Genomic DNA, 26,947 nt, shown 5'->3' with positions numbered 1-26,947 from the left:
CAGCTCCAGTTGATGTTGTGTTTCTCACCGCACCTTCACCCATTTGTACACCATTCACTACACTAGTACCATTCACTTTGCTTAACAGCACGTTAACATGCATGGACAACATGGCGTGTGTTTCCTGCAGTTCGACCGGAGGGCGGATCAATTGCAAACGGTCGCGATAATGATTAAGACGTGTCCGGATTTTATTCAAGGTTGCACTATCGTGAGTGCGAATAGCCGCTTCAGTGCTGATGTGCAACTGTTGTATTTGAGTTTCACAGTGCTCAATGTTTGACTGTGAACTCATTACATGGCATGAGCTAGTGGGCTGGTTGTCTCGTAAGGATTCCTCCTGCATTATTGCTTTGAGACGTAAGACCTTGCCTCTATGGGTGGTAGGTCCTAAATTAACTACATGACGTAGGGCCAATTCATACGTGACCTCTTCGTCCGTCAAATGTGTGTAATCCATATCTTAATTTATGCGTAGGGTTAAAAATTTTATTGATTATCAAGGCCGGATAATCAAAAGCACAAAACCAAAAAATCTCTGAATCACAAACCAAAAAAAATCTCAGTCGGTAGAGCATGAGACTCTTAATCTCAGGGTCGTGGGTTCGAGCCCCACGTTGGGCGCCAGTGTTGCAAGTTTCCCAAAAAAAATCTCAGTCGGTAGAGCATGAGACTCTTAATCTCAGGGTCGTGGGTTCGAGCCCCACGTTGGGCGCCAGTGTTGCAAGTTTCCCGGAAGGAGTAGAGCAGTACTACCGAAGCGAACTACAAAGCAGACACTGAAAGGCTAAGACACCAACGAAATCACAAAACGCAAGATTCATTTTAACAAACTGTATTGCTCAACATTTTTTCCTCGACCTAGCTTTCCTATTCTCTGAAAGGCCTATCGATCTTAGTTTCTTAGGTGGTAATTTTTGATCTTAAGTTCTAACTTAGGGGTACTCACGGTACCGGAACTACCACATCTTGGCCACATCGAATCTCGACATCTCCACTATCCAGCCCACCGGTTGCTTGCTTGCTGGTGCGACCATGTCGCGATCAGGCTAGAAGGATCGTATCGGCGCAGTTCGGAATCTGCCTTCGAAACTCGGTCTCGGCTGCGGCGATCGGCCCCTTGTCGCTTGGGAACTCCTGTTCGTCCAACGGTTTGCTGAGTGGTAGCTGAAATTCCAAATAAGAACAAAAACCCTGTCGTGCGGAGCATTAGCATTTTGCTTTGCGGACCCGTTTGCAGACATCTTACCCGTGAAAGGGGTTTTTGTTTCTCCACGAGGGTGGATTTGAGCGAGATGGACGATCTTGATGCTCTCGTCCTTATTGTCTTCGATCGCTTCGTTTCAGAGGTTCGCTTGGGTCACAGTCTACCTGGTAAAGATCAAAGCATTACGATCTTGCTCTTCGCGGCACTGTGGATCCTTACTCACCAATATTCGCAGCGAACAACGGCCGATTATGTTTTTTGACACCGAGGAACGTCGTCAGCGATTCCGTTTTGACTTCTCAAACGCCGCTTGCCTAATGATGAGTGTGAGGTTAATTTCCGGTTACGTTAACCTGGGCTTGGCTGTACTCACCGATTGAGGTTGGTTAGCCTGACTCAATGGCATCCACCGGATGGAAATCCCCTTGCTGGTACAATTAGCGTTCCGATTGTGAGCGTTCCGATTGTGGGCGTTCTGCTGATGATTGGGCGATTTTCGGAATTCCGACAATTCAAACTACCGTTTTTTCACGATGGCGGACAAGTGCGGAATGAGCCAAATGCTGACTCATATACTCTGGCAAGATTTTCATCTCCGAGCGTCGAACACTTGCTCATGTATGTGTGCCAGGTGAGATAGGATCGCAAGCAAGGAATGACAGTTGTGGCGGTTGTCGGTTTCGATCGATTGTTGGCAATGTGCGAGGGGTGATTCGAATAGGCCGATACGGGCGAATTTACACGGAGCGAAAAATTACTTATGTTGGTGATTTTCACCTTTTGCTTACAATGTTTTTTTTTTCAAATATCAATTCTAACTATAATACAGTAACGAATCTAACTTAAACTAACTTAACTAACAGATCAGGCCGCGTGCAAACGGCAACGTAGAGTAAACCTCCCACCAGGCTCTGGTACTTTTCGGCGGTGGTCATTTTCTTCTCCTCCTTTTTGCTCTGCGGTGACGTATCCTGGATCCATCGGAATTGGTGATGGTTTCGCTTGCTCCATTTCGAATTTGAAAAGCATTCTTTCGATGTAGCTTTCTTGACTGAGAAGAAAACTTCCATCCTCTTGCCGCTCGATGTGAATGCCAAGGTAATTCTTCACATTACCCAGACAACTATTTTTGAAATTTCTTTCCAGGTGCTTTCGTACTCGCTCATACTCCCTGTCCTCCTTGGTGACGATCAGCATGTCATCTACGTAGAGTAGGATGAACGATGATCCATCTGTCTTCGTGAAAAGGCAATTGTCGGCTTCCGTGGCTTCATATCCCAACTCCTTCAAAACGTCGGTGATAGTCCGGTTCCAGACCCTTCCAGCTTGCTTCAAGTCATACAAGCTCCTCCTCAAATGGCATACGTCGTCGGGATTTCCGGATTCGTATCCGGGCGGTTGACGCATGTAAATGGTCTCCGAAAGCTTGCCATTCAAATAAGCCGTCTTGATGTCGACATGCTTCACCTGCATCTTCTGGCGCGCTGCAATTGTCAAAAGTGCCCGCAACGTGGTGTGTTTGGCAATCGGCGCATTAGACCTCGTCATAGTCGGTTCCATATTTTTGGCTGCATCCCTGGGCAACTAATCGAGCCTTGTATCTTGCTACCTTTCCGTGTTCGTCAAACTTCTTCTGGAAAACCCACCGGCAGCCTATTGATTTGCGGTTAGCGGGGAGACGGACGATATCCCAGGTGGAGTTTTCTTGCTGTGCTGCATACTCCTCATCCATCGCGGTCTTCCATTGTTCCCGCTCTGCGCTCGCTAAAGCTTCTGCTAACGTCCTCGGCTCCATCGTACGCTGACTTGCTAGGCTGCTAGTTTCTCGGAAACGAAACGGTGGTACTCCTTTAGTTGCACGGCTTGACACACGAATCGGCGTACTCGTCGACAAAGGTCCTCTCGGTATCGCACTTGCACATGCGCCTACTTCAACATTCACCAGCTGTCAGTCGTTCCAACTAACGGGTCGGATTCGCTAGATGGAAGGCAGTCGTGTTCCAACCAGCGAACCCCCACTGTAATACATCGCATGACAGGTTTCGATGTTTTGATTTTCCAAAGATCCGAATATTTGAGACCGAATATAATTCTGCACGGTTTTTTTCGGATTTTTTCCTTCAGATCCTAAACATTGCTAATATTTAAGTATTTCGGATTATCACCGTACATAACCAGAAGGATGCTCTTAAATTGGTAGGTATTATCGCAAATATGTAAGGTACCACGGGGCAAGTGGGTAAATGGGTAAGTGAAAATAATTGGTATATTTTACTGAATATGTGAATTAACATTTAAAACTCATGCGTAAACCTTTGATGCCATTGAGAACATTACAATAGGTAAGAAATTGCTGAGATTGTTCAGCCATAATTGCATAATAGAGCGAAACATTGTTAACCTGTAAACTACCACTCCGTAACAAGTTGGCGACGTGCAATCCTATTTTAATATTTTCAGCGGAAAAAAGTTGCAGAAAATAATTTTCTGTACCACTTTTAAGTTGTCTCCTCTGACAGTTTTAAACTGCAACAAAAAAAGGTTAAGGAATAATTCGACATATACCTAAAAATAACTAAATTGAAACACCATCAATTTTCTAATCACGTGGGCAAGTGAAAAGTTTCTCATTAGAAATTGATTTTGTGTTTTCTCTTTAGGTAGCTATAAGTATACAATGTTCGCAATTATCATAGAACAACAGAACGTTCTGATAATTCAAGAAACGCTATACTCAAAGCGTTAAAAGCTATTAGAAATCATGGAACTTATCTAAAAGTGGTGGCCACATATTACGATATTAATATGTCTACTTTGGACAGCCGATTAAAAGGAAGGACGTTGATTGAAAACTTCCAATGTAAGAGAACTCACGGAAAACTCGTGGAATGTTTATGTAAAGCTAGTTCAAAACATAAAAATAGGGTATAAGTCTGTCCACATAAGAAAATTCTAAATACCTAATTGAATGATTTCGTTTGATTTCTCCCGAAGAATTATCCGACGTCATACCCGAATTTCTTAAAAACAAATAACGAGCGGTGGAAATTCTACAGAGCAGAGATGCAATTGATATCCCATGATGTAAGAACTAACATTGGAAATGTTGTAGTTATAATGTTGTCGAATCATTTCAACAAACATAACTGAACAGAAGAAAATTCAAGTGACAAGAATATATTTTTCTTTGTTTGCATGTTACTTATGTCGTTGTTCATAGGGACGCCTTAACATAAGTTAAAGTTAATAGAAATCGTGAATATAACTGTTAGTTTTGAATTTATTGTTCAAAACCATAAACTTTTCACTTGCCCCACTTGTGGGGCAAGTGAAAAGTAAGGAGACATTTTTCAAAAACTTTTTCTGTATTTTTTCCTTTAATTTCATATAAAAATCAATTTCAGCATACAGCTTATATTTGGTGGGAGTCAAGCTAAAAAATATACAGGACCTCATTTATTTAAATTTAAAGTCTCTAGAATTTGAAGAATCTCAACTATACGAATTCCATTACCCACTTGCCCCACGGTACCGTATGCTCAAAAAAATCTTAAGGCCAACTCTTCCCCTGCATTGAGACAACATATTGATCGCAGTAGCCATAGTTTATGAATGCCTCTTGCCACCCTTAGGTATGTGATATGGACTTATGCACGAGTTCATTATCTGACGTTTTAGCGGTGCCGTGTTATTTATGTGACCATGGAAACCAGTGTATTCGGCACCGCTCAAACGTCAAATTAATGAACTCGTGCATCGGTCCATGGACCAAAGCACGAGTTCACTATGTGACGTTTGAGCGGTGCCGTGTTATATATGTGGTCATGGTAACCAGTGAATTTGGCACCGCTCAAACGTCAAATTGATGAACTCGTGCATTGGTCCATAGTGTAGCATAGTTAATAAGTGTCCTTCGGCTTGCTATTCATCTAACAATTAGAGCTCAATTCCCAATCAAAAAGGTATTTATTGACAAAAAATCATAATAGGGAAGGTGTGCCGGTATTCGCCATGTATCAGTTATTCGCCACCACGGATTATATACTGTTTTACGACATATATGGCTGCCAATTGTTTAGTGTTCGCTTAATTGCTTTAAGATGATACGGAAACATTATTGGAAACCGCAAAATTTGCTCAGAAAATAATGGAAAAAATCAATTTCCTTAAAATTTTTGCTCCTTTGCACTTTTTTTTCGCCGTGGTGTTCCTGATTCGCAACCCTCCATAAGAAATCAACGTAGGTGGCGAATTCAGGAACCGAAATTAAAAACGTGGCGAATACTGGTGCAAGTGGTTCCCCGGATAAAAACGTATCATTCAGTGAATGGAATAAACCATTAATGTACAATATAACGTATTGGATACAATACAGCGTATTGTAATTGAATGTCGAAGCAATATTATTCTTGTTTGGATATACAATTCAAAAACAATATAATATATTGTAACAGAACATTGTATTGTTTTTAATTGGTTTTATACCTTACAATTTTGGTCAAATTCCTATTTTCGCGTAAAACAACTGTTGCTTTTTTCTATGTAGCTTTGCTGAAAGAAATGAACAAAACAAGTTCAGAAAGCAAGAAATGTTGGGTGAAAAATATTCAAAAAGTAAAAATAAGTAGTTTTTAAAGAAGTCACTTGACATTAGCTGGAACGACGAATGCAACCATGATACAGTTCGTTGAATTGTTTTTGTATTGTACAACAATACACGAATTGCTTATAAGGACAATACATGAACAACATATCGTATTGTATTTTCAAAATGTTTGTATGAGAAAATATCTATATTTGTATTGTTACGATACTTAACCACCCATACATTATATTGTAAAAATCTCATATACCATACAGTGTACTGTTCAAAACAATATATTGTACTGTAATTGTATTGTCATTTTACAATATACTGTATTGTATTTCCAATATATTGAATGGTACTGTTTCAATACGTTATATTGTTTTTGTATTGTATTTTTTTTCCGGGTCAGTATTTGCCACCCCCATTTTTAATACAAAAACAATGTTTCTGATTGGTTTTAATATGTTTCCTGCTGAGTATAAATTGAAAGCTTTCGTTTAATGTATTGACAGTAACCACAGGTCTTTTGATTTATGTATAAACAATATTTTTCCTTAGGGTGGCCAAAACTGGTACACCTCCCCAAAACATCAACGCGGGTTTAATTCTCTACACAGTAAAATCTCGAAAACTTATTCAAACAGACTCAAGTCAAAATAGTATACAAACTTACTTTATCGATTCTACGTGTTTCACAGGCGAAATTCTACACGTTTCGCTTTGAACAAGCTCTATTTTTCACTCTTAGAACGTTTAATTTCCTGATTTACAAAACGACGAAGTAAGATTTTCGACTCTCGTAACCTAACCACTACTTTCGTCGCTCCGCTGTATGGAGAGACAAAGTGACTTAACCACAAATCAAAACAAAACACTACTTGAGTCGATTTTACACTGGTAGAAAAACGTCGCAAGTAACTGAATAAAACGGCTTATCATTTTGTTATAAAAAAAAATGTGGGAAATAATAAGAACTCCCTAGTTTTTGAACGCGAGCTCATTGTGTGCAAAATTTAAGCAATGTACACGGCGAAAAAATGTTAAAAAGGTGATTCATTTTAAAGCAGTTTTAGAAGACAGGTTTTGATTCTTCTGAATTAATTTTCTCAAAACCGTATAGAAGCTACTTAAGTCGATTTGAAAAAGTTATCGAGAAATGCACACACCTTGATAAAAATCAACGGTCCGGTTCGCATGGAACCCCACAAATGTTTTTGATTAATGATTAATTTTCTGAAGGTCGGTAAAACAGAAGAAGTCCGCTTTTTTGGTATCGATATTTTGATAACATTTATCGAATATTATTTACGCACATTTATTTTTTTACGAATCGATGACGATCGCTATTGATTTGTTATATGAGCGGTATAAAGCGGTATAAATTCAAAGATATGGTTGACCGGGAGATCAAACGTGTAGATTTTTATCAGTGTATTAAACTTTATTTTCAAAAGCCAAGTGACTTTATTTTTGATTGAATATGTATTACAAAAGTCATCGATTTTTTTCTAGCAAATACATACAGCAATTATACGATTACACAAACAAAATAACTTTGATTAAATATAAAATATTATCACCTCCTCTATTTTCAGGTGGAAGGATTCAAAATGTTAGAATAAGATTAGGTATGATATCCCATAACCGTCATATTTTTCCCACACTTTAGAGGCAAAGATAAAGTAGCAAAGAGTGAAAAATAAAACAAACGAGTCGTCAACACTAAACTTTGTTTTGCCTCCATACTTTTCGCCACTCTACCTAGACATACTGCATGAGCCTATGCATGCCATAAAAAGTTTGACTTTTACTGTGCGCCCTGTTTTCAAGTTGCCCGTGAGAGAGAGCGAGACAGCACCAACACACGGCGCACAGTAAAAGTCAAAAGGCACGTACAGAGGCTCATAGGCCAGGGGAAGTGGTCCACCTCGAGTGAATTTATAGCAGAGAAAAAGTAGATTTTGTATGAAAATTCACAGGAAAATGAATGACAAGTTCATCCACTTCTCCTGGCCTATTACCCCTTATTTATTTTTTGCATCTGTTATTCAGATAGGTTAAGACCGTAAGCCATTTTAGGGACCGTTTATAAATGACGTAGCATTTTAGGGAGAGGGCGCTCCTTCCAAATGTAGCGATAGAAGAAACGTAAATAAATCAGCCCGCCAGAATCTTTCAAAGCTGGTATTTAAACAAACTTAAACTTAAACTTAAAATAATTTGAAACGTCTCATAAAATGGCTTATTACCCCCCCTTGAATATACTTGATGTCGTAATATCTTCCAATTGTGCAGTAATTCCATAGTTTACTACAGTAAACATTCGTTCATTGTAATTTAGTTAGTTGATATGCGTTTTGATGAACTATAGTCCATTTTACGAAACGGAGGGATTGTACACAAATTATGTCACGTTAAATTTCAACTTTTTCGACCTCCTCCCCCCCCCCCTTTGTCACACTTTTTGTATGAGTACTTCGAAAATTTTGTAAGACTTGTCACGCTTGGCTCGACCCCCTCCCCCCCTTGGAGCGTGACGTAATTTGTTCATGACCCCTGATCGCTTACCCCATTAAACATTTGACAGTTCAACAGCCGACTCGACAAATGGGTAAAGGCCCAAACGCAATGATAGCGGAACGGCAACGGAAAGCGGAACCGGTTCGCCAGCATGAACTACAACAAGCTTGTCTACTCAGTGTTTGTTCAATTTTATTCGTTGTCAGCTCAGTCGAGATGGTGTGCTTCATGCTGGCGAACCGGTACCGCATTCCGTTGCCGTTCCGCTATCATTGCGTTTGGGCCTTAAGTCTTGAGAAATCAAGTCCTCTATATAGGTTGTCCCCCTTCGCGGATCAGTTCGGAGTCATCCGCGTGGAAGGGCGAACAGCCAATGCAAGCTATGCAACGTTCGATGCACGCTTTCCAATAATACTACCAAAAGACCATCAAATTACAACATTGTTGCTGACTAGTTACCACTGTCGATATGGTCATGCTAACCGGGAAACAGTGGTGAATGAAGTACGCCAGCGGTTTGTAAGTGTTTGGTTTGTCAGTTGATAGTGTTAAGGTGATTTTGTATTTTGTTTGTACGTAGAAACGACAGGAAATATTCGTAGTAGGTGTCTAGGTTTTTTTCCCAGTAGCACTAGGCATACAACTAGGGCAGTAGTATGTCAAATCACCGTAACCACGCAGGCTACCACCCACCGAGCTCCCAAAACCCACTACCAGATGTCTGGTAGCATAACGTTCGGGCGGCCATGAGGGGTGGCGAAATGGGGGCCATCGTTGAAAACCAGAATGGGAAAGGGGAATGACCGACGACCTAGGTCAAGAACCTCTACGGTCAAAAATAAATTACTGGTCGTTCACTTGCCCGGTTACTGCTGAAGAAGCTAGTCGCAAAAACCCAAAGTGAATATTCAAAAAGTAAAGTTGAGAGAGAGCCAACGAAGAGTTGTGTGAGGAAGAAGTGAGTGGAAAGTGGACACCAGGTAACCATCAAAAAGCCACAATTTCTATTACCGTGGTTTAAAACCCTTTCCTATTCTACCAGGACCCCGCCGTTTTTGGTATAGAACCACAAAATTCTATTACCGCCCTACGCCGTCCTAGCGCCCTATTCCGGGTACATTCCGGCTCCTTCGTTGGCCGAAGACCGATCCGTCAACATATCGGTAGCTAGGTCGCATAGAAGGGTCCCGGAAGGCTGCAGCCGAAATCCCCCAAGCCAACCCGAGGAGAGCGTGGCCAGACGTGGCCGAGGAATTTGAGAGCGGTAGGAGAACACCGAAGGTCATTAACAAGCCGGAAAGCAGCCTGGAGTGTGGTGGTAGCTGCGAGAAGAAGGGGCCCCTATCAGGAAAAAGGTCAGATTAGCTAATAAGAAAGTGGGAAAGAAGTGGTTAGTGAGGAGAAAGTTGTAGCCCAATAAAGCTACCTAGTGAAGGAAATAAAGTAGGAGTTTTGATCAGTGAAGTGCTGTGGGTTTTCCTAAATTTCGAGTGCGAAGATTCCCTGTCCGCGGTAAATTACGGTAAGCATGCCGACCCTGAGGCAGTTGAGTCGGGGAGTCTCTAAGACGCTCCCGATTGGCTGACCGAAACTTACAGGTTTCATATTTTCAATCTACGTTCGGCCATAGACAAAGTGATGCGAAGCTGCCAGCGATGTAAATTGACGAAGTGCCAACCCCAGATCCCCCGAATGGCTCCGCTTCCTGAGGAGCGTTTAACGCCGTATGTCAGGCCTTTTAGTTACGTCGGTGTGGATTATCTTGGCCCGCTAGAGTCTTCCGTTGGGCGTCGCAAAGAAAAGCGATATGTTGCTGTCTTCAAATGCCTTGTAACGCGTGCCGTACATTTAGAAGTTGCACACAACTTGTCAACTGATTCATGCGTTATGGCAATAAGAAGATTCGTCCGCAGACGTGGACCCCCGATCGAAATATTCTCAGATAACGGCACTAATTTTGTTGGCGCGAATAACGAGTTGGTGAAGCAGATAAAAACCATAAATAGTGAGTGTGCCGAAACTTTTACCGACGCGCGCACCAAATGGTCCTTTAACCCATCGTCTGCACCACACATGGGTGGTGTGTGGGAAAGGATGGTGAGGAGTGTCAAAGAGGCGATTCGGGCTCTTGACGACGGGCGCAAATTAAAGGACGAGGTATTGATGACAGTGCTGGCTGAGGCAGAAGGATTTATTAATTCTCGATCGCTAACATATATGCCTCAGGAGTCAGCGGATAGTGAAGCCATTACACCGAACCACTTTCTCCTGGGGAATTCATCTGGAGCGCAAGACCCATTGCGAACCCCTGTTGACCTGGCTGCGACCTTGAGGAGTAGCTACCACACTGAACGAAATCCCCCGTCTCGAATTGAATGATTATTGACTCATCCGAGCCCCATACCTATTTTCAGACACAATCAAGATGATTTTCATCTTCGCGAAAATCAGTGGTTTACAAATCACTCCGAATGAAAATCATACAGTCTTGGAATGATTTTTATCATTCAAATAGATGCCTCTTATTGAATGATTATCATACATACATGTAAACAATCCCTTTTCCATAATAGTTATTAATTAAAAATAAATCAAATCAAAAGTTAAGCACTACAAAACCTTGTTGACATTGCTTTTTATTTCTTTAATGTGATTTAAACGCATTATTCTACGTCTTCAGTCTTAATGAACAGATGCCGTCATGTAACGAACATAATTGTATGATGTATAGCTCAATGGAACCTAAATACTCTCGGATGTTAGCGACCTGTGGTTAGTAGGCACCCTTAAGAAGTCTGAAAAAAGAAACCGAGAATAAGGCTATCCATTGAGCTCTCGCCGACCGGTGTCACGAACACAAGCGCAAATTTGCTGGTTGAAAATACTGCCATTTGATTTTGCTGGAAACAGCTGATCTTTGTTTATATTTTCAACCAGCAATTTTTAAGTAGTGTTGGTGACATGTACCGTGTATGTACACGAGCGCAGAAACCACTATGAGGACTTTCCGCGATAGGACTGACAGCTAAAAGTGTGAATGCAACCGAAACGAATGCGTAAACAAAGCATGCGAGTGTTGCCGGAGCTTTACATTTTCCTTTGTAATCGAACGGTCACTCCGATCGCAAAACGTCAAAAGCTCTTGGTAAACAAAAAAACCAGCTGATCGCAGCTGTCTCATGGATTGCCTTATGAGGATAAAATAAGATTCCATGTGAAATTACCTGTAATTTCCACGCAGCTATGTTTTTCAAACCACGCTGCCGCCACCATGATGTTCACGTTAGGTTTTTCCAGATTAATTTGACGTTTAGGAGCATTCCCTTTTCGTCTGATATATCAGACAGTAATTGAATGATTTTCGGTATGGGACATGGGAGAAATAATAATCCGTCATAAATTGCATGTTAATCATTTGTGTTATCATCATTCGATTATCTGCAGAATGTCATTCTATTATGTTCTAATATTCATCTCTAGTTCGGATGATTTTTGTTCAATAAACAGTGGATGCATCATATTCTTTCATAGTCATTCAAAATAAGGAATATGAAGTTTTTTAACCATGTGAATTACAAACCATTCAATGTGCGACCGGAGGTTTGGTTCAGTGCAGAGATCGCAATTTCTATCAGATGCAGTATGGAAACGGTGGCTAAAAGAATACTTCCCAACTTTGAATAAACGGTCCAAATGGTTCTCTGATGGTAAACCAGTGCAGGTCGGAGACTTGGTCTACGTTGCAGAAGGAAGCCGTCGTACATGGATGCGTGGTAAAGTTATGCAGGTGATCACCGGAAAAGACGGCAGAGTACGACAGGCGATCATACGAACGGCTGGGGACAAGGAACTGAAGCGCCCGGTAGCGAAATTAGCAGTGATGGAAGTAGGTGGTAGTGGATCCTGTACAGAACCCAGAGACCCTCATCAGGATCCACGGGGTGGGGGATGTTCTGGCACCACTGTAGCACCCAACCGGAGCGAACACGTCTGTCAGATTGACAGGAGTATAAAACGTCAATCACAAATGTGAATTGATGGTTGAGATCCACGGCAAAGATTAACAAAAGGACAGAAAAAGTTGCTAGTAAAAATCGAGAAGTCAGGTATTAATTTAGTGCTAAATTCGAGCCTATTAAGGTTAGAAACTATTGAATCATTCGTGGCAAGCATTATAAATTGAATTCGAGCTAAGTTGTGTAAGCAGCAAAAGTTGGTAAGATTTTGAACCAAAGTTAAGTGAGGTTAATAGAAAATGAGTGGCTAAAATATCACCTTTTCTCAGAATTCGAAGCAATCTAAAATACATCCATAGCGATACCCCGACGTTAAGTAAACGTTCAACATTAGCAGGTAACTTACTCACCTTTGCACCTTTGGTACTTTCAATCCTTTCTTTAAAAAAATACAATAAGCTTACGTTGAAATTATAGGGGAAATTCGGGCTCAGTTGGGCCATTCAGCCTTGGGAGAAGTTCGTTATAATAACTAGGAGAAGAACAAATGTAAGAAACGAATTACTGATCTGTAAATATTATCAATAATGGAATTAAATATTTTCAGCTTTGAGCTGCGTAAACCAAACGCTGCTGCAGAGAGTTTTTTACTCCCCTCCGAACAGGTGTGATTTTAAAAACTCTGACCATTTTTTAAACTGCTCTAAACCTAGCTGAAAAATTTGATTCTCACAGCATACAAAATTTTATAATCTGTAATACATATTTAATAACACAAAGAATGTTCTGCACTAGTTCAAACTTGTTTGGGTTAAAAAAAAATTAGTAGAAAGGTTGACTGTAGCTATTTAGACCTCTCCAACATTGTTGTTTAGATTTGACCACCTTTCAAAAAGATTGCCTGGTTGAGATTTTCCTTATTCATTTTTTGGTTTTTTATGTATATTTAATCGAACTGGTAAACTTATTTTTCATAGATCCTTGATTCTGATACTAAATTCTCTTCCACCGTGAAAGTGACTTCAAATATAACGTTCTTGGAAAAGAACTTGAAATGTAAATATTTCCATTTTCTGGTATCTTACTGTGAAAAAAATATCAATTTCAATGGTAACAGCAATTCCTTGTAAATTTATTGAAAACTCTTTGATATATCAAGTATTTTTTCAGTGAATATTGACAAAATTTGTGGTTTTCAACCTGCTATTTTGCAATCTATGCGTGATTTCTAAAATAAACCCCTTAAAATCTTAGAGAGTTTTTTTTATTTCTCTATAAAAAAATGAAATGAAAGAATTTAAACCATCCTATCCTATCTCAGAATCGTCCTATCCTGTCTTTGTAAATTATTCTTAATTTTGTAAGAAGTTGCTATGACATTCGAATCCTATTTCAGGCAAAAGCTCCTTCTTTCCAGTTCTTCAGGGCAACAAAAACTCTACCTGAAAACAAATTGTTCAGAGATGTGTAGGTGAATTTCTTAAAAAAAAATGTTATTCACTAAAATTTGCAACAAAAAACTTTGTTTGAAACATATAGTAGATTCAGTAGATTTGATTCTAGTCATATTAACTGTAAATTCCTTCGGAATTTTTCAAAGCATCTTTCAGGTAACATTCAGAAGTTCTCAGACAATTTTCATAAAAAAGAATATACATGTTTTCTTGCAGAAGTTTAGTCAGTAATTGAATGTGTTCTAAAGTTAAGAAAGTATATCAACTAGGGTAACGGTCGTATTTTGGACCCCCTAAGGAAGTGTTTTTAGTTTTGTGTCCCAATTAATTAATTGCACAGCGTAACCAAGTAAAAGAACATGTCAATATGTAGAGAAAAACTTCCTCTACGAGATAAAAATGCCCAAACGGTCATGTAGGATCCAAAAAACGTCGAAAATAATTGAATTGTCAAGCACTGTTTTTCATTATTTTGGACACACCAATACATTTTGGACCCTCAAAGTATATATTTTGGACCCCCGGCATTTTTTGTCGTTTGGCGTCAAAGTCCATGACACTGGATGTATAATATGCTTGCCCATAGTCTAATCAATCGATCGACAATGGAAAACAGAAGAAATTCTACGCTTTTTGTCCAGAAATTTGAAAAAAGTTTTTGTTTACATTTGAAAATTTTCTGACGGTTTCAATTTCTGTGTGTAACGTGTTGTAACGGTTGCATGGATGCATCGATAAAATTAAATTAATTTCAGATAAAATAAACACATTTTCTTTGTACAAACGGTTGATGCAAGTGCGGAATAGTCCTACCTTTCCAAATGACATGCAAATTGAGTTGGTCTTTCGATTTAAACTGGGAAATTTGCAGGAAAACGGCCAAGGGGGTCCAAAATATATAGGGGTCCAAAATATATTGGAGGGCGGCTGTCAACTGGGAGTAAAATTGAAAAGCCGCCAACCTAAGTCCAGAACCAGTTTTAAGGCTTAAGGCCCCAAGCACAATGTGAACGGCAACGCGGTACAACGGCAAAACGGCATGCTCATCTTGATCTACACTTTACTTATCAAACCCATGTTGACTAAATCCTTTTCAACATTGACTTGACAAGTATAGTGTAGCTCAAGATGGGCTTGCCGTTTTGCCGTTGTACCGCGCTGCCGCTCACATTGTGCTTGGGGCTTAACGCGGAAAAGTAAAAATCATTCTTCGCAAAATTACAGATAATCAATGCGCTTGAAAGAAATTGTTTGCAAGCAGTTATTTGCTACGTGCTATTGCAGTGCGCTGTAGGCAATTTAATCAGAAAATTCTGCTAAATTCCCAAAATAGATGTTTGCGATAAAATTGATTACGTCTTCACCATTGTTTGGTCGTTATTTTGTATGGTTGTTTATATATTAGAACCAGCGACACGTTGGGGTAGCAATAAAGAGCCGCCAGTACCACCCTTGAATAAATCGGCCCGCCAGAAACTTTCAAAGCTGGTAAACAAACGAAAACCATATGATTCGAAACGTCTCATAAAATGGCTTATTACATAATACGTCTTTCTTTTATGACGAGAAAATACAGAATAAAGTTTATTGCAAATCAACAACTTATGTTACTAGGATGTTGCTACCCGAACGATACTTGGCTTGCCACGTTAACAACGCTGTAGAACACGCGACAGCACACAATTAAAGAAGAGGTCGACGTTTATAGAGATCAACTAGGGAAAGTGTACCAGTTATGGCCATAATGGTTCCCTATTTGGCCATACGGGAAATTTCGATAACTTTCACTTTTTAAATCTTTTTGAATGTTTAAACATCAAGATTTATCTTAAATCTTACTACTACAACACACAAAATTTTCCAAAATGTGAAAACATTCAAGTAATCCCGTATGGCGAAATAGGGAACCACTATGTCCATAACTGGTACACCTACCCTAGCCATAAACATTTTTCTTTTCCATACTTTTTTTGAAATTAGAGTATTCTGCTTTCGTTCGAAGAGTCCGTTTTGTTCATATATGTTGGTCCAGTTGTGAACAGTGGATTTGTGCTTTCCGAATAATCTAGACAGCTCAGCTACGGAATGGCGGAGGAAATAATACCCGTATAAAGCGTGGTAAACGGTGTTTTTTTTATGCTAGTCGACGTTTTACTTCCGTAATTATCTTTCCCATCTCCTGAATTGAATGTGTTCTATTTATTGAACGAAACGAAAATTACGTTAAAAAGTGTTTTAAAAACTAATTAATTGTTCTCTTCACTGACCAGGTAGTTGTTTAGTTTATTTAAAACAGGTCGAACGAAACAAGATCACGACGATACTGACAGGAAATGCCATCAACAGGCTGACGTTTTGACGTTTTCTCAGATTTGACCGAAAGTCTAAAAATCTCTGAAAAACTCAATATTTGCCTGTGCGTCGCATTAGGGCTCATTCATTTATTTCATAACGCTGAAATTGGCCATTTTGGACACCCACCCACCCCCTTGTAACGCTTTTTGTATGAATATTATTCAATTTTTGTATGGGCCGTAACATCGTTAGTGATAACAGTGTAACTGGGTAAATATCAATTGAATTACCATAACCCTGATTAGCTGTGTATCGAACGTCAAATAAAATGTCATTCGTTGTTCTTGTGCCTACTGCGAAACACGCGTTTTATTTCACTCTGGTTAATAGGTTATGGTCCCAGCATAACCGCGTTTTTTTTTTCGATAAAGTTCCGCGAAAAGTGTTGAAATGGATGAAGAAGCCAGAAGTCTCCGGATTAAGCCGTTCGATGGGACCGGATTTAACAACTGGTGCTTCCGTATGAAAGCATATCTCCAGCAGCTGGAAGTGTTACGGTGCGTTGAGGTAGCGGCGGAGGATGAAGATTTCTGGATCATTCCGGGCACGGATGCGGCAGACGTGAAGGCGGTGAAGGAGGCGAAACAGAGAACGCGAATAAAGCAGGACAACAAGTGCCGCTCGGTGCTCATCCAAGCGATAGCTGACAGTCATCTCGAATACATCAAAGATAAACAGAGTCCGAAACAAATTTGGGACGGACTTCATGATGTGTTCGAAAGGAAGAGCATCACAAATCGTTTCCTGCTGAAGCGGCAGCTCCTTTCGATGCGGTACCAGGAAAACGATCGGCTTCAGGACCACTTTCTCCGCTTTGATAAGTTGGTCCGCGAGATCAAAGGTGCCGGTGCTCAGATGGACGAGGAAGACGTCATTTGTCATCTGATGTTGACAATGCCGTCGTCATACGACGCAGTCACCACTGCCATGGAGGCGGTGTCGGAAAAGCTCACCATGGATCTCGTTCGGCGTAAGTACCTGGATGTAGAGGCGAAGCGAAGAGGGCAGCAGCAGGAAGAAGTAGAAGAAGCGGCTTTTGCGGGAAAGAAGAACGCAAAATTCAAGTGTTTTGGTTGTGGGCAGCCGGGACATAAAAAAGCGCAGTGCCCCAAAAGTGGTGAAAACAAACCAGTATTTCCGAAGCAAGCGAAGAAAAGTGCGATGCAAAACGCGAACGTCGGTACGAAAGCGGTTTCGTTTATTGCGGCGGACAGTCGATCGAATGTTGTTGCGGCTAGTGCGGTGGCGGGTTCAAAGTGGTATTTGGACAGTGGTGCATCCGAACATATGTCGAACAACAAGGCACTTTTCGATTATTTGGAGAAAATTAAGCCGGTGGTGATTCAAACTGCCAAAAGTGGAGTGAACATGATTGCTCAATACAAAGGACGTATCACTGCTTGTGCGGTTGTGGGAGGAAGCGAAATTGAAATCCGGATCGAAGACGTTCTCTACATTCCGGAATTGTCGCTGAACTTGTTGTCGCTGAGGCGCCTCGAAAACTCTGGTAAGAAAGTGATTTTTTTCAGGGGGCGCGTGACGGTAGAAGCTGACAATGAAGTGGTGGCTACCGGCCGACAACACGGCAGGCTTTACGGTATGGACTTCGAGTGTGTGAAGGTGCGGAATGGGAGTGTGTCATCCAGTGCGTTGGTGACCGGTAGGGTGAACAAGCATCTGGAACTGTGGCACCAACGTTTCGGCCATCTCGGTAATGAAAACCTGCTGAAGCTAGTGAACAAGAGAATGGTGGAGGGCATGAAAATCGTGGATGCCGGTGAGAAAAACGAGAAGCTACTGTGTGAACCGTGTATCACCGCGAAACAAACCCGCGAACCGTTCAAACCGCGTAGTGATTCGAAGCGCGCGTCGCGTCCGCTCGAGATCGTACACAGTGACGTATGCGGGAAGATAACGCCAGTGTCGTGGGACGGAAATGAGTATTTCGTGTCGTTCACGGATGATTATACTCATGTTTCGGTAGTGTATTTGATGAAAACAAAGGACCAAGTGCTTGACTGTCTTAAGGAATATGAGGCCATGGCCAGTGCTCATTTCGGCTCGAAGATTTCTCGCCTCAGAACGGATAATGGGGGTGAGTATTCTGGCCGAGCAATAAAGGAGTTCTGTCGCAGCAAGGGTATTCGTATGGAGAAAACGGTGCCCTATACGCCAGAGCAAAACGGCGTGAGCGAGCGGCTCAATCGTACCATCGAAGAAAAGGCCAGAGCGATGCTGCAAGCGAGTGGCCTTCCGAAGTGCCTGTGGGGTGAAGCTGTGTACACCGCTGTGTATTTGATGAATCGGAGCCCTAGTGCTGCGGTTGCCGGAGATGTGACACCGTACGAGGCCTGGAATGGTCATAGGCCGGATGTTGCGAATTTGCGTGTCTTTGGTAGTGACTGCTACATTCACGTTCCGAAGCAGTTGCGCAAAAAGCTCGATGCCAAGAGCGAAAAGGTAAGCTTTGTAGGGTACGCTCCGAATGGTTTCCGATTGTGGAACGGAACCAAGGTTTTCGTGGGCCGTGACGTAATATTCAACGAGGATGAGTTGCGTCTGTGTACGGTGAAGTCTGGTAAGAAGACAAGCGAAAACGATAAGGTGGTTATCAAGGATCAGGTTGCTGACGAAAATTGTGAACCAGAACTAAGACTAGGAGAAAGTGATACAGAGCTAGGAAGTGATTCGGAAAACTTTTTCTCGGACGATGACAATGACGATAGTGGAAGAGAAAATTCCGGCGGTGCCTCGGGTGGTCCGGTAGTAGTTAACAGTGTTCGAAGAAGTGGTAGGAACATAGTCCCACCGAGTTGGCACAGTGACTACAATATGGACATAAGTGCGTTTGCTTTGAGTGCCGAAGAGTTTCTTGATAACATTCCGACTGATGTGGAAGAACTCAAACAGAGAGGTGACTGGCTGTCGTGGAAGAGTGCCATCAAGGACGAACTGGAATCACTTGAGAAGAATGATACCTGGCAACTTGTTGAATTACCCGCTGGCAAGAAGGTGATTGACAGCAAGTGGGTATTTAAGGTAAAGCGGAACAGTGAAGGCGAGGTGGAGCGGTATAAAGCCAGATTGGTTGCACGTGGCTTTACGCAGCGGCCGGGATTCGATTATACTGCCACCTACTCCCCTGTGGTGAAAATGGCGACGCTCCGGATTCTTCTAGCGATGGCGAACCAAAGAGGCTGGCACGTTCATCAGATGGACGTCAAATGTGCCTTCCTGAATGGCTCGCTTGATGAAGAGATTTTTATGCGGCAACCCGCTGGGTTTGAAAAGGGGGAAAAACCTGGTTTGCAGACTCCGGAAGGCTATATACGGTTTAAAGCAAGCTTCCCGGAATTGGAACCAACGGTTTCACGACTTTATGTGCAAACTAGGATTCAAACGCAGCGAGTATGATTTCTGTTTGTACCAGTGGTCGTGTGATGGAGTAATCGTGTTTGTGGTTATTTACGTGGACGATATTCTGATCGTGAGTAACTCGGAGAAGGCGATTGTCGGAATCAAGAAGAGGTTTTCAACCGAGTTCGAGATGACGGATCTACAGGATGTGAAGAGTTTTCTCGGGTTGAACATTCAGCGAGATCGGCAAGCGGGAACGATGACCATAGACCAGAAGGCGTACATCCAGAGCGTGCTAGAGCGGTTCGGAATGGACTGTTGCAAACCGTCGCCCATTCCAATGGAGCCGCACCTGAAGTTAATGAAAGGCAATAAGGAGCAGACTACAGACAAGCCGTACAGGGAGCTCATGGGGTGCCTCATGTACCTAATGGTGACTTCGAGACCGGACATCTGTGCGGCAGTGAGCTACTTCGCTGGATTTCAGTGCGGTGCAACCGAAGAACACTGGGTGCACCTCAAACGGATATTGAGGGTACTTGAAAGGCACTATGAATTACAAGCTGTTATATCGTCGAGCCGAATCAGCGGAGATGTTGGAAGCGTACGCGGACGCGGATTGGGGGAATGATCCCAATGATCGACGTTCGGTATCCGGATATGTTGTCAAGCTGTATGGATCAACGGTGACGTGGGCGACCAAGAAACAATCGTCTGTGGCCTTATCGACCACGGAAGCAGAGCTGATGGCCTTGTGTCAGGCCAGCTGCGAAGTCGTGTGGATCGTGAATGTGCTGAATTCTGTTGGAGTAAAGGTAGTAGAACCGATTACCGTTTACGAGGATAACCAACCTTGTATTGCGGTCACGGTGGAGCCACGAAAACATAAGCGAATGAAGCACGTCGAAATTCAAAACTTTTTTGTGCGAGAACTAGTTCAGAAAGGGACAGTAGAGTTGAAATATCTGGCGACCGAGGATCAAGTGGCAGATGTAATGACGAAGGGGCTGGCTTCGCCAAGATTTCATAAACTCAGAGACGTGCTTGGGGTAATTAATTGAGGGGGAATGATAACAGTGTAACTGGGTAAATATCAATTGAATTACCATAACCCTGATTAGCTGTGTATCGAACGTCAAATAAAATGTCATTCGTTGTTCTTGTGCCTACTGCGAAACACGCGTTTTATTTCACTCTGGTTAATAGTTAGGACACCCACCCACCCCCTCCAGCGTTATGAAATTTGTGAATGGGCCCTTAGGTGCAAGATCGTCGATATGGTGGATGGACAACCTGTATCCTGTAGGGGAAAAGCACTACTTTTCGGTCTACAAGGAATCGGCGTAAATTTTCAGTTTTCCATACAAAGGCCAATGGGTTGAAAATTCGTGCTGGGTCGGAAATTGGTACTTTTCTCCTACTGTTTTATTTTAGTTTTTAGTATAAACGTTTCAAATGATTCCTATAGAAATATATAGTTTCTCATGAGTTTTATTCTACAATATATAGAATAAATTGCTATGAAATGTAATATTTCTTATTAACCATTGAGAACCGTATGCATGGACTGTAAGGGGGCATGCACAAATTACGTCACGCTTCAAGGGGGGAGAGGGGGTCTAGCCAAGCGTGACAAGCCTTACAAAAAATTCGGAGGACTCATGCAAAAAACGTGACAAAGGGGGGGAGGGGGTCAAAAAACTTGAAATTTAGCCTGACATAATTTGTGTACCATCCCTAATATTGAGAATGAATGCACTAGAATTTAATTTACTACGCATCCAGTCCAAAATATATTGATTACCCTGCATTTATGTGCACTATCCAAAAGCACTGGTGTTGGCCAGTCTAAGAGAAAAAATTTTTTTCACGTCAATCGACGTCGACGTAAAAAAACGCGTGGTTTAAAATAAAACGACTTAAAACCACGTCATACTCTATGACGCATGTTTTCTGAATTCCGAAATGACGCGTTTTTTTACGCGGTACCGCATAAAAAACCGCACAAAAATGAGCCACGTAAAAAAATACTTCAATGTGTTTATAAAAATATATGAGCGGAACAGCATACTAAAAATATTGCAACTGAGCAGAAGCCTTATTTTTACATATACAATCACGATGGTCAAAATAGGCTTCCAGAACCAGTTTCTTTCGGCCGCATTTTTAACTGCGGTTCATAAACTGGGCAATCAAATTGATTTCTCATCTTCTTCTTCTTTCTGGCGTTACGTCCCAACTGGGACAAAGCCTGCTGCTCAGATTAGTTTTCTTATGAGCACTTCCACAGTTATTGCGCAGTTCCCACCTTATTGGACACCGCACTTCAGAAGTGCGGGCGGGTTCATAAGTGCGGAAACGTCAAACCCTTTGTTTTCGCCGTTGGCGGGCAAGAAAAGGCAGTGAATCGGTTTCGCGCCAACGAAAATTGTTTAAGTTTTATCAAAAGCATGTGCTCTCAGCAGGGTTGCTAGTTTGTTTGTTTCATTTGTTTCACGAAAACTTGCTTGTAAAACATTTGTAAAAGTATGTCAGCCATTTGAAATAGGCTTGTTCGATTATAATTAATTATGACAATGATGCAGTCAAGTGCAAATCTGCATTTGGATAGCAAAACCAGTGTAATTTGTCGCGTAAATGTACATTTGAAGAATTTTCCATTTGCTTAGAAATATATTGGAACCACTGCTTGGTGACCTTCGAAGTGCGATACACAACTTTCCCAATAATCCATTTATCAAAGCAAAGCACAATATTAACTGAGAGTTTTCTTTGCCGATTGACCATTTTTGCATGTGTATATCGTGTGGCAGGTACGAAGATACTATATGCCCTGGGAATCGAGAAAATTTCCTTTACGAAAAGATCTTCGACCAGCGGGATTCGAACCCACGACCCTCAGCATGGTCATGCTGAATCGCTGCGCGTTTACCGCTACGGCTATCTGGGCCTCATTTCTCATCATAGTGGCCAAATTAGGAATATTCTGGCCAAATAAGGTGTATGGAGGATAAATTTATACGTTTTTTTCCTTTAATGTTTGGATCAATTTGGGCAAATAAATGAATGTAGCTCTATCATATGAATGTGAAATGGTGTTTGGGGTCGTCCATTAATTACGTAAGGGATTATGGGGGGATCGGGGGTTCAAAATTTCTTACGCATCATACAAAAAGTTTTTAATTTTTATACAAAAAATCTTACCATGGGGGAGGGTTTGTTACAAAACCGCCAAAATGATCTTACGTAATTAATGGACTAATTAATCTACAATGGTTAGAGAGTGCTTCGGAGAGCCCAAGCAAGACGGTTCGTTTTCTGGACGCCGAGAACTTTTACGGTTCGCGTTGTGTGAGTGCGAAAAGATATCCTTGTTAAGTCGAGGATGGATTACCAACTGGTGAGCTCGTTTCATGCTTATAATGAAACATTTTTTCATGACAGCTTTAAGGTGAAACAGCTTGGAATTAACTTCTAAGATTGCACTGAAACTTCAAAGGCACAAATCTCGCGAAAGAAGCTTCCAACAACAATGTACTTTTTATTTTGGCTTTGTGCACTAGCAAAAAGCTTAAAATAAGAAGATCAGAAACGTTTGCCAACTATTTCTTTAGTTTTGTGCCCTTAAAAACGTGAGTAGGGGTACAAGTCGGCCATTTTGCCGGCCATCTTCGGATTTCGAGATGTTTCACCTTAATTTTTATGTAATATTCAAAGAAAACTTTGTATGGTTCGTCACTACAAGTGTATATTATTTCAATTAACATATATTTTCTCTCTTTAGCAGAAAAAAAAAAACATCTTTTGAATGAGTAGATGAAAAACCGAATTTAGTACTATACCACTTAATTCCACTAGAGTTTGTATCCTTTGACAGATACGCGTATTTCGACCTCAACTGTAAGGCCGTCTTCAGAGTCGTGTACTAGACTCGAAGTCGAGTCTAGTACACGACGCTGAAGACGGCCTTACAGTTGAGGGCGAAATACGCGTATCTGTCAAAGGATACAAACTCTAGTGGAATTAAATGGTATAGTACTCAATTCGGTTTTTTCATCTACCTATAGGTATTTTACTAAACAGCTCGAAGATTTATTATCATCTTTTGAATGGTTCGACATTATGGATGTTGACGTATATTTTAAAACTCCTATCAAAAACTTTTCATCTCGAGACAAAAATGTACAGCGTTACTCTTCTATAATTTTCAAACAAACTATGCATCATTACTGTTTCATATTATTTAAAATATATTCATATATTTTTCCCTTTTCGCTATTGCTAAAAACATCTTTTGAATGGTTCGGCATTATAGATGTTGAAGTATTTGTTAAATCTTCTACCAAAAACCGAAGGACAGGGTTAAATCTTCTACCAAAAACCTCTCGAGACAAAATGCAAAACTAGCTTTAAGTTTAAGTTGTATTTTTCTTTCTTGTTCATGGATCGCATCAATGGTGAGTCCCAGATCTTTTCCTCCCTCAATAATAAGCACCCTTCCCGTAGTATTGTGGAGATGCAGAGGTATTCTCGGTCTCTAGAAGCAACAATCATTACACCCTAACATTCCTTCCCCATCACAAATTATTATAAGGACTTGGCCGGCGCCGTTATTGATCATCCCTTATTAATTTGGATCGTAGTGCAATTCTTACCAGTTCCGATCAATCACGGAGTAGCAACCATTGACATGTAGAGTCAGTCTATGCTATGTTATGCTATGCTAATTAATCAACTGAGGTTAGAATTGTCGATATGGTGCAATGCCGGCAAAAACTGGTGCTTCTACCCTACTATCTAGCAGATGCATATTCAATGTTCGGACCCTTTTTTAACGCGAAGTATATTGTAGTAATCATAGTACCCTATATATATATATATATATATATATATATATATATATATATATATATATATATATATATATATATATATATATATATATATATATATATATATATATATATATATATATATATATATATATATATATATATATATATAATAAATGAAAATAATGATCTGCTATATCAGTTGTGTTTTTATTGCAGCTTCTCGAAAGTCAAATGCATTCTTGGACGTGCCACAGTTGAATATCCAAAATTTACAAATAGATGATAAAGATCAAGATGACAACTATAGGCTAAGAACATTTAGTTGTTCAAAACAGGGTAAGTAATTCATTATTATCTGGAAGATACCTTTCAATCGGGAGTTAATTTACAGTACTAATGAGAATAGAGTACAATAAAGAATGGTCAAGTTGAGAAATCCATAGTTTATTCTATTTATATTCCATAATTCCATAATTTATTCTATTCAAGACTTTTGAAGTTATTAAAGTAACACTATTTCGAAAAAATCTGAATTTTTCAAATTCGAATATTTTTTAAATGTAAATATTTAGAAGAAACACGCTTTTGACTTGACCGTTTGTATAAAAACCGGCCTCGGTGTACTGTATCTACACTCCCGTACAAAAGTTTGGGTTCATTCTCTAAAAACATACAAAAGTGTTTTGTCCATTTCTCTAAGATTACACGTCTATTGAACTCTCTATGGCTTAGAGAATAGTTCCAGCGATATTATGTTTTTGAATTTTTACTCTTTTTCCCCAAAATTGCGAATTGGGAGGACATATTTTGAATTTCCATAAAAATAATATTTGATGAAATAAGAACACATTTTGCAATCATATCTAGTTTTACCATTATTATGTTATTAATATATGACATTAAATATCTCATCAATAGCAAAAAATTAGTCATTGGTCTGTTATTTGTGAATGCTAAAATTTGTTATTTGAGCAAAAATACTAAAAAATGTTAAATATCTAAAGAATAACAAACTTCGCCATCCCAGTAAAATATGTCATTATTTTGATATTCGAAAACTGTTTAAAACTGTTAAGGGTAAGATGCATCGAAGCCAAACCTTAAATTTTCAAAAGCACAAATCTAGAGAACTAAACAGCCGTTCAAGCTGAAAACTTAATCGATTGGTCACCACCAGCGAGTGACCAATCGATTAAGTTTTCAGCTCAAAACGCTGTCTGGTTCTCTAGATTTGTGCTCTTGAAAATTTGAGGTTTGGCTTTGATGCATCTTCACCTTAACCTATTCAAACAAGTAAACCAACAAGCAGCGAAATGGACTATCGAAATTCATACATTTTGCCTTATGAAAGTTTGAACGATTATTGCAATGCGAGCGCTTTATGTACCGTTCCAGCATCCCTCCACATAAAGGCGTCGATAGGCGCGTGGTATACGCACGGGTCTATCGATCGCAAGGTTCTTGGTTCAATTCCAGGTTGCCGCGAAAATATTTTTTGTTTTGAAATTTTGGTTTCATAAGGCAAATTTATGAATTTCAACCCGATTCCTTGTGGCGAATTTTCATAAGGGGTTCTTATGTATTTCGATAGTCCATTTGCCTGAGTGAATATATGTCATGCCATAAATTATGGCCCATAATAGTTCATTTTACTTCTTCTTCTTGACATTACATCCTCACTGGGACAGAGCCTGCTTCTCAGCTTAGTGTTCAATGAGCACTTCCACAGTTATTAACTGAGGGCTTTCTTTGCCAAAGTTGCCATTTTCGCATTCGTATATCTTGTGACAAGTACGATGATACTCTATGCCCAGGGAAGTTAAGCAAATTTCCATCACGAAAAGATCCTGGACCGACCGGGATTCGAACCCAGACACCTTCAGCATGGCTTTGCTTTGTAGCCGCGTAGGGAAGTCAACCTGGGCATAGAGTATAATCGTACCTGCCACACGATATATGAATGCGAAAATGGCAACAATGGCAAAGAAAGCTCTCAGTCAATAACTGTGGAAGTGCTCATAAGAACACTAAGCTGAAGAGCAGGCTTTGTCCCAACGAGGACGTAAATGCCAAGAAGAAGAAGAACAATATTTATCAGAACAAAAAATTAGAGTAAAAAAAATGTCCGATAATGTACATATAAAATGCCCCAAAAACAATAAACTTCAAACAGCAGTACCTCCTCTATTTTTCAATCAATTGTTTTTATTTTTGAGTGACAAACTACAAATCAACCCTCTAATACCCAACCCCGCATTTAGACGGAATACCTTTTGGATTATTTGTTTCTTCACTCGAAAATTAAAATGATTTTATTTTTGGCTTAAACCTTGGGCCATAACACGCATATTAGGAAAATTATACGACTTTTGAAACATTTTTGTATATTTTTGAAAAATGTTTGGATATTTGTTTTATTTTATAAACTACAAATGCCTGGGTCTAATTTAACGTGTTGCGGCATGCAACTGGGACTTTGCTCGGGTGAGCGGGGACGGAAAGATCGGTTGATCATCCGCCAACCTGTTGCCGGGTGCAACAGGGCACAGGACCGATAGCTCGACTGGAGGGGGCACTTAACAACTCTAGCCTTCAAAAAGGCTGATTGGTTTCCACTGGTGGAGGGAAAGGCGGTTTGGAACTTTAACTAAACTTCTATATTGTCCTTAGTTGTT

At 40.5% G+C, this 26,947-nt stretch overlaps 1 protein-coding gene across 5 annotated transcripts in view; it reads left to right on the top strand.

Moving 5' to 3' along the window:
- The window catches only part of LOC5564188 (GTP-binding protein RAD), a 147,955-nt gene that overhangs the window by 81,098 nt on the left and 39,910 nt on the right, over positions 1-26,947 (top strand). For 3 of the 5 annotated variants that reach the window (XM_021844276.1, XM_021844277.1, XM_021844275.1), the window contains 2 exons: positions 7,391-7,423; positions 24,489-24,608. The exons of 1 other annotated variant lie outside the window; for it this stretch is intronic. In XM_021844276.1, the coding sequence (XP_021699968.1) occupies positions 7,391-7,423; positions 24,489-24,608 (153 nt within the window). The remainder of the gene's footprint in view (positions 1-7,390; positions 7,424-24,488; positions 24,609-26,947) is intronic. One more of the 5 variants, XM_021844278.1, reaches the window with a different exon arrangement.

The sequence above is a fragment of the Aedes aegypti genome, chromosome 2, assembly GCF_002204515.2.
Source record: "Aedes aegypti strain LVP_AGWG chromosome 2, AaegL5.0 Primary Assembly, whole genome shotgun sequence".
Lineage (NCBI taxonomy): Eukaryota > Metazoa > Arthropoda > Insecta > Diptera > Culicidae > Aedes > Aedes aegypti.
Note: the sequence above shows the minus strand (reverse complement) of the source record. Positions and strands in the feature narration are given on the sequence as shown.